Source organism: Triticum dicoccoides, chromosome 2B (genome assembly GCF_002162155.2).
Source record: "Triticum dicoccoides isolate Atlit2015 ecotype Zavitan chromosome 2B, WEW_v2.0, whole genome shotgun sequence".
Taxonomy (NCBI): domain Eukaryota; kingdom Viridiplantae; phylum Streptophyta; class Magnoliopsida; order Poales; family Poaceae; genus Triticum; species Triticum dicoccoides.
Window position 1 is genome coordinate 126,003,687 of NC_041383.1, and position 8,548 is coordinate 126,012,234.

The window sequence follows — 8,548 nt, forward strand, 5'->3', positions numbered from 1 at the left end:
CCTACTGTTACTACTACCAGAGATCTGCAGAAATCTACCAGAAGGGACCCCTCACCCGGCTCGCCGCCAACGATGGCCAGAGGGAGAATCGAGGAGCCGGAGGAGAAGAAGCATGAAGGGGCTAGGAGAGAGAGAGAGAGAGGAGGGATCAAGGCACTCGAAAGGGGGGTGGGATCAGAAAAGTCAATATCTACCAAACTTCTAGCAGGAAATTACAAAAATAAACCGCAACTTTTTTCATTTCAAACTTACGAACACAACAGATCTGAATATTTTGCCCGTTGGCTTGACAGCGAGGAGACGATTGTAACTTTGGCAGGATCGATTCGGGCACACGCAGCCTTTCAGCACGCGGTTAGAACCCAAATCCACTTTAGATTACGGGTTAAGAAACAGAACCCGAAAGCCGAACAGCTGGCCGCAAAACCCCATCCCGTGTTCGTCGCTAATCCCCATTTCCCACAAACCCCCTCGCTGCGCAGCCCAACCCCCGTCACTAATCCCGTTCCCACAAACCCCCGTCCCCTCGCTGCGCCAACCCAACCACTCCGCGACTCCGCCCCAACGAGGCCGAGAAGCTTCCAGGAGCTAGGGTTTCCCGGACCGATGGCCGTCGCCGACGCGGCGCTGCCCTCGCCGCCGCCGCCGCCGCCGGCGCGGATCGCCGTCGTGGTGCTGGCGCTCGTGCACTTCGCCCTCGCCCCGATGCTGGCGCTCGGGCGCGTGCTCCGCGTCGCGGCGGGGGCCCTCCCCTACCTGGGCTGGGCCGTCGTGTGGATTCTCTCCGCGGCCTCGGCTGCGAAGGTCGTGGTGCGCCGCGCCTGGGGCGAGGGCTCCGCCTCCTTCCTGTTCCTCCAGACGCTCACGTACGGAGGTTTCACGGTCTTGGCCTGCGGCTTCCTTGTCTTGCTCGCGCTTGGCGTCCTGCTGCTGTGCGGCCTGTGCGTGGGCTACGTCATTGCAGCTGTACGTGGATCCCGTCATGAATTCAAAGAGGTACCGTGCAAATTAACTCCCTGTGACATTTATCCTGATCGAATTACAGCAGGACGTAGGCTAGTGGATGAGTAGCAGTAGTGTTTCCATTTGAGCTCACCACTTCATCTGCATCCTTCCATTTCGGAACCATCCCATGTGTACTCATGCCCATCCATGTGGTTTTCTTGAAATTGTTGTCCTCCTTAGCGCGCCTTGGGAGCAATCAAGCCGGACTCAGCTGCAGACTCGTTTAGTCTACCCCGCACTGCGGTGCTTGGACTCATGGCAGATGTTCCTTTCATCCTGCTAGTTATCGCTGGTCTTCTGTTAGCAGCGATGTCGCATATGGAGGGATCGGTATCTCAGGGAGAAATGGTTGGATTTGTAATCGTGGATGTGGGGATATTTGCTATGCACGCGACATCTTGCTCTGTTATCATTCCAGCTCTAGCACTTAGTGCCTGGAGGGAGGACCAGGCGGACAGGAAAGCACCATCGCAGTTTTGTTGAGGTATATACACATTTACCTCTTCCTCTCTTCTTTGAAAGATGCACATCAATTGAAAAGATCATATGGCTCACAGCACAGATACATTGAATCGTTTATCTTGTTTACTGCCTATGGAATCATTTATCTTAGTTCACTGCCTACTGGTGTTGATATTTGTTAAGATGGGAGTATTGTTGTGTATAAAACCAACGAAGAGTTTGCTATTTCCTCTAGTCATTGCATATTAGCATTCATGATAAAATTGAGATTGGCATCGATCTTAAATTGTGCGAGTAGCCAACTGATGCAGTTCTACTGTATGCTTCTATTATGAAGTGATGATAATAAAAATGATCGATTCCACATATTATAAAAAAGCTATATTAACTGCTTATGCTCCATCGTTCCGTGTGATCATTATATCTTTGCAGCGGGTGAGATTATAGTAATGCCCGCATGCTTCCAAACTGTTTGCAAGCACCTTTCTTGAGAGTTCTTGTCATTGATAATTTCTCCATTGAAACCAATGGAAGGATCCAAAGTTTTCAAGTTTTTGCTATTGCTTATGAGTCTAGTCTACTTAGCTGCATTTGGCAACTATGACTCTGTGCCATGTTCTGCGACTCTGGTAAAAAGAAGTAAACTGTCTTATCATGTAGAAATAACATGACAGTAAAATGGGACACTTCTTGTCCTTTAACGGTCATCAACTTTTATGTTGCGCTATGCCACCACATTTTGGTAGAAGTGCCATCGTGCCATTGTCCCCTGTTCTTTTTGGCGGGAACTAGCAGGACCTCTGCTTTTGCATCGGCTAACATGAGTAAGAAGGAAGTAGTGTTTATCACCTAAAAGCTTACAGAGAAAGAAACAACAGCAGGGCCAAGAAAGCACGCCCTCACTCAGCCAAAACACTGACACAACTCTATCCATCTCTCCGGGTAGTCCTGAAGGCCTCAACATCTTCTCTAATCAGGGACAACGCCACTGATGCATTCTCCGTTTTGTCCCCTGTTCTCTTACTCGGTTTAATGCCTTTATACTTCAATTAAAAGAAGTAGACTGTTTGATCATGTAAATAAATAACATGACAGTGAATGGACGCACAACTTGTACTTTAGGGTGGTACTACGCCGCTTTATTTTGGTAGCTGTGCCTTTGAGAAGAGTTAATTGCTGAGTTGCAACTTCATATTATCTGCCTTGTATCTGTTAGCACTACCAAATACCAATTGAAAGGACAAGAAATATTCAAATTCTATAATATCTCACAAGATAGAAGATACTTCATTGCTAGAAACCGAGTGACATTGCCTTTAGATTTACAGTAGTTGAAACTATACTATTGAATCCTTAATGTTGATATGACAATGTTCTTATATGTGGTAATCTGATCAAATTTTGGGTTGTGTTATTGGCAGGCGAAGCTAAGAAGAGATGGTGTCCGGAGAATTTTGCAAGGAGCTACAGTACCCGTTCTGCTGATGGTTGCGAGTGATCCCAACAGATGCAAGTTTTCAGAGGAAAAAGAAAAGTTTCTGCAGACTTCTTCGTACGGTTGTACTATTAGTAGACCGTACTCGTCATTAGCCATGAAAACTTTTGTAGACTTGCTTTTTTCTGCTATTACTAGATCCTAATCGTCAATAGCCATGAAGTTTGTTGGCTCATTATGGGTCCGGTCACGATATTCGATATTCCGCGTTACTCGCTTACAAGTTTACACTAGAGCATTGGTGTATATGATGGTAGAATTCGTCCATGCTATCTTTGTAATGCTACCCTGTTGGAAGAAAATTCTTCAATGAGACATTAATCCGGTGATGAATTGGTACGACTGATGTCGGTTTGCATTCTTATGTTGTGTGCATGGTCTGCAAGTGGTACAACCAGAGATACAAATACGCAATCAGTGTCGGATACTTGGTAAATAAATTTGCATTGAATATCTATGTTACAAAGACGACCGAGCTGAACCATTAAGAGGGTACACAAGACCGGTTTGTTCACCAATTTGTTATTCTGAATTTGACAACCGCAATGCATGGATAAAATGAAGAAGCCTTCGTTTAACTTTTATTCAGTTTGGTTTTCTGTTGAGCGATGACAGATTCTTTGCGCAAAATCTCTCAATGTAAGAAAAAATTAGCGTAAAAGCTACGGTCGAAAAATCGACTAGACAATTTTTTTCCCATTTTCTGTTTACAAGATTTGTTAACCTGAAAAAAAGATGTGTGCCCTTTTTCTTTCATTTTTTACTAAAAGTTCAGTCAACTGAATTTCGTTGTTGGAGCTCATCGCCAAAGCAACATGCCCTGTCCGTTCTCCGTTGTGGATGAGGTATCTGCTTGCCTTCGTTCTGAATTGTTGAAAACTTAATTTTGTTTTGTCGATGGTAATATGTGAAGCCCCTTCTTAGATATGCATGATGGACTGTGGTCCATAGCATCAATTTTTTTCAGTACATTGCATTAAACTGCAACTGTATTTGTTTATCTGCTTATTGGGTGTGTTATCCTTATAGAAATTATTTTCCCTTCCAATCAAAATATATTTCCAGACGGAAAGATCTATCAGAAGTCTTAGTTTTTTTCCAGGGAAAACATCCAATCTATTCATCAGCAATCATGCATGGCAATTACAAGGAACATAAAAAATAATAAAAAATACAATCATATCTATATATCACCTAGCCACAATATTGTATACTCCATTCAAGTCGATTCTTCATGAAAATCCACCTAATCGAGCAATCACAATTGTTTGACACTAGTCTTGAAATTCAAAACCCTAACCGGAACTCGATTCTTATTATCTTGTTTGAAAGAAAATTCAGTAATAAATCTAAACATTTCACCCGGTGGCTTGAACAAGAAATTCGGTAATTCTTATCAAAAGATAAATTCGGTAGTTCTTATCGACAAAGAAATTCCGTAATTGCGCAAGATCGAATCGAGCACTCACCATTTCCACGTACCCAGTAAGAACCCGAATCCGCATCCGCTAGAAGTGAACCCGGAAGGGAAGCGGGACAGCTGGCCGCAAAACCCCCTCCCCTGTTCCTCGCTAATCCCCATTTCCCACAAACCCCTCGGCCCCTCGCTCCGCCAACTCAACCACTCCGGCTCCTCCCAGGGCGAGAAGCTTCCAGGAGCTAGGGTTTCCCGTGCCGGGATGGCCGTCGCCGACGCGGTGCTGCCCTCGCGGCCGCCGCCGCCGCAGCCCCCGCCGGCGCGGACCGTCGTCGTGCGCTTCGCCCTTGCCTGGATGCTGGCGCTCGGGCTCGTCCTCTGCGTCGCGGCGAAGGCCCTCGCCTGCCTGGGCTTCGCCACTGCGTGGGTCGCCTCCGCGGCCTCGGCTGCGAAGGTCGTGGCGCGCCGCGCCTGGGGCGAGGGCTCCGCTCCCTTCCTCTTCCTCCAGGCGCTCACGTACGGGGCTCTCAAGGTCTGCGTCTACAACTTCCTTGTGTTGCTCGCGCTTGTCGTCCTGCAGCTGTGCGCCCAGCGCGTGGCCTACGTGATTGCACCTGTATCTGGCTCCACTTCGGGATTCAAGAAGGTATCGTGCAAATTAACTCCCCGTGATTCCTCAAAAAAAAAAAAAAACTCCCCGTGATCTTTATTCCGGTCGAATTGCAGCAGTACATAGGCCAGTGTTATGATTATGTTCTAATTAGGCTGCCATAGTACATTATGCTAGTAATTAATTTCGTAGTTCAGGCTGTCCTGATGTGTAGCAGTAGTGGTAGTAGTTCAGGCCAGGGTTATCATTATGTTCTAATTAAGTTGCCATCTAATTAATTTCGTAGTTCAGGTTATCCTGAGTAGTAGTAGTAGTAGTAGTTTTTTTTTCCATGTGTGTTCATCACTTCATTTCCATCCTGCCATTTCCGAACCATTCCATATATAATGTTCATCCGTATGGTTTTGTTCAAATTGCTGTCCTCCTCAGAGCGCCTTAGGAGCAACCAGGCCGGTGTCCGTTGCACGCTTCTTTAGGCTTCTGCGGCCCATGGTGCTTGGATTTGTCGCATACGTGGCCTTTATCCTGCTAGTGGTTGCTGGTTTTCTGGTAGCAATGATGTCGCCACATGTGGAGGGATCGATGTCTCAGGGGGAAGTGGTTGGTTCGGTGATCATGGATGTGGGGATATCTGGTGCGCACGCGACAGCTTGCTTTGTTATGATGCCAGCTCTCGTTCTTAGTTTCTGGAGGGAGTACCAGGCAGACAGGAAAGCACCATCGCAGTTCTGTTGAGGTATATATATTTATGTCCCCCTTCGCTTTGCTCCCCTGTATCTCTGAGTCATATGATCTTTCTCAATTATAATGTGCATATTTTGTGTAGCCTCTTAATATCATGGAAACATCAGTGTTGTTAGTTCGCCACCATTTATCTTAACTTAGTGACTACTGGTGTTCATATTTGTTAAGATGGAGCATTGTTCTATATAAAACCAATGATGATTTTGCTATTTCCTCTGGTCATCGCATATTAGCATTCATGATAAAATTCGGACTGGCATCGATCTTAAATTGTGCAAGGTGCCAACTGATTCAGTTCTACACTTCTACTATATGCCTTTGTTATGAAGTGACGATCATAAAAATGATCGTTTCCATGTATTAGAAAAAAGGAATATTAATTGTTTACACTCCATGGTCCCCTGCAACCGTTTTATCTTTGCAGCGAGTGAGATTGTAACATTGTTTGAGAAAACTCCTGTCATTGATAATTTCCTCATTGAAACCAATGGGAGGACCCAATGTTTTCAAGCTTTGGCTATGGCATATGAGTCTACTCTTCTTAGCTGCATTTGGCAATTGTGACTGCCATGTTTCGTGACTGGTAAAAAGAAGTAAACTGTTTGATCATGTAAATAAATAACATGACGGTAAAATGTCACACTTCTAGTTCATTTAACATTTTTTTTGAAAGATCCAGACTTGCTGGCTTCTTAGCAGAAGAGATGTTACAAAAAGGTTGATCAAGTGATCGGATTATTCGGGAGGGTTAGCTTAGCACGTAGGCTCAGTGTTTCCCTCCCGAAAGAAAACGAGCAAAAGAGATATCTCACGTAATCTCCCCGAAAGGGGGCTCAATGCTGTGTGCTCCAGCGAGTCTCCATTGTTCCATATCTCTCCATCTAGTTCATTTAACATTTATCAACTTTTATGTGGCGCTATGCCCATTGTGGCTTTGTCCACTGGTCTGTGACACAGTTTAAAGCATGCTTTTATGCTGTAGTAAAAAAAGTAAACTGTTTGATCATGTAAATAAATAACATGACAGTAAATGGACGCACATCTAGTACTTTAAGGTGGTGCTATGCGCCTATGCCACTACATTTTGGCACACATGCCTTTCAGAACAGTTAATTTCTGGGGTTGCAAGTTCGTATCATCAGTTGTGTGTTTGTTAGCACTACCAATTGAAAGGACGAGAAATATTCGAATTCTGTACTATCTCACAAGATAGAAGTTACCTCATTGCTGGAAAATGAGTGACATGGCCTTTAGATTTACAGTACTTGAAATTATACTGTTTGATACCTGGATGGTTAATGACTTAATGTTGATATGACAATGTTCCTATATGTGGTAATCTGATCAAGTATTGGGTTGGGTTATTGGCAGGCGAAGCTAAGAACAGAAGGTGTCGGAAGAATTTTGCAAGGAGCTACTGTACCCATTCTGCTGATGGTTGGAGTGATCCCAACAGATACAAGTTTTCAGGTGAAAAAGAGTCTTTGCAGACTTGCTTGTTTCTATTAGTATATGCGCCGAATCGTCATTAGCCATGAAAAGTTTTGTAGACATGCTTATTTCTGCCAGTACTAGATTGTAATCGTCAATAGCCATGAGTTTGTTGGGGCATTATGGGCGTGGCGACAATAGCCGCGCGACTCCCTTACAAGTTTGCACTAGATTATTGGTGTATGATGGTGCAATTCGTTCATGCTCCCATTGTAATACCCTACTGGAAGAAAATGCTTCCATGAGACACTGATCTGGTGATGAATTGGTATCACTGCCACCGTCGGTCTCGGGTTCTTATGTTGTATGCTCGGTAACTTTTCGCAAGTGGGTTATGTATGTTTGGGTATATATCTTAGTGGTTAGTTAGGGGTGGTGATCTACTGTACTCCTTTTTTTTTGCGGGGTAATCTACTGTACTCCTGTATACATATATATATATGCGCCAAGTACTTGGCGTGTATATGGACGTGGATGGGCGGTGGCGTAACGATTACCAAAGATTTGAAAGGACACTTCATGGAACAGCCAGAATATATGACTATCAAAGCAAAGCTAGATACTCCTCTCAATGAACAGAGTAGACTGAGTACGCACAGGGCCAGTGACAGCGAACTGGTCTGTGGAAACTTTTCGTAGATGGGAGGCAAAGAAAAGGAAAAGACCGAACTGGTCATGCGGCCGGGGAAGCGAGTCGTACAGCCACCCATAACCACAAGTTATCCACTGATTCTTCAACATCAGTCGGTTCGGACCTCTACTTAGTTTCATCCAAGCTTCATCTTGATCATGGATAGATCACCCAGATTTGGGTCCATAAGCAGTGACAATCGTCCTATTAAGACTTGCTTTCGCTATGGCTCTTGTGGGTTCTGTTCCCTTAACCAAGCCACTGCCTATGAGTCGTCGTCAGAGATCACTTTTCCCTCTCACTACCCACGGGGGGTTCTTTTCACCTTTTCCTTATGGTACTACTGTTCAGCACAGCAACACAGCAGATAAAACTAGGCCATGGTGCACTGCCATGTGATGTGCCCCGCCGTTCAGATTGGTGAAGTGTTTCAGGGTTGTGACTCTCCACTGGCGCGGATCACCTTCCGAGCGGCCAGGGAGCGGGACGCCATGGCTGTACCCTGAGCTGACGGGAGGGGCTTTGTCTCGCTTGCAGCGACTGCGAGCGTCCCCTCGCCTGAAGCGACTAGACCCAGTAGCGCACGCCCTTACTTTTTGTAGTTAGTTAGTTTGTTTATTAGGCTCTGCTAAAAAAAGTTACGTTTGTTAGACTAAAAAAAGTTTGTTTGCTTTTTTTCCCCTTTTATTTTTC

At 45.1% G+C, this 8,548-nt stretch overlaps 2 protein-coding genes across 2 annotated transcripts; both read left to right on the plus strand.

The window, feature by feature from the left end:
• The first annotated feature begins 468 nt into the window (after nt 1–468).
• On the plus strand, nt 469–3,304 carry LOC119362543. Its single transcript, XM_037627784.1, has 3 exons — nt 469–996; nt 1,186–1,489; nt 2,889–3,304. The coding sequence occupies exons 1-2, from the start codon at nt 607–609 to the stop codon at nt 1,486–1,488; spliced, it is 693 nt and encodes a 230-aa protein (XP_037483681.1). The 5' UTR covers nt 469–606; the 3' UTR covers nt 1,489; nt 2,889–3,304.
• Nucleotides 3,305–4,566: 1,262 nt separating this feature from the next.
• Nucleotides 4,567–7,524, plus strand: LOC119362544. The gene is made up of 3 exons (XM_037627785.1): nt 4,567–5,025; nt 5,419–5,725; nt 7,105–7,524. Exons 1-2 carry the CDS (start codon nt 4,642–4,644, stop codon nt 5,722–5,724), a joined length of 690 nt encoding a protein of 229 aa, XP_037483682.1. The 5' UTR covers nt 4,567–4,641; the 3' UTR covers nt 5,725; nt 7,105–7,524.
• Nucleotides 7,525–8,548: the final 1,024 nt, after the last annotated feature.

What these genes read in the sequence shown, in the direction of transcription:
- LOC119362543 (XM_037627784.1), top strand. Translation starts at nt 607, where the DNA reads ATGGCCGTCGCCGACGCGGCGCTGCCCTCGCCGCCGCCGCCGCCGCCG. An exon ending in CCCGTCATGAATTCAAAGAG is followed by an intron (nt 997 to 1,185) that starts GTACCGTGCAAA and finishes TGTCCTCCTTAG; the next exon opens with CGCGCCTTGGGAGCAATCAA.
- LOC119362544 (XM_037627785.1), top strand. Translation starts at nt 4,642, where the DNA reads ATGGCCGTCGCCGACGCGGTGCTGCCCTCGCGGCCGCCGCCGCCGCAG. An exon ending in CCACTTCGGGATTCAAGAAG is followed by an intron (nt 5,026 to 5,418) that starts GTATCGTGCAAA and finishes TGTCCTCCTCAG; the next exon opens with AGCGCCTTAGGAGCAACCAG.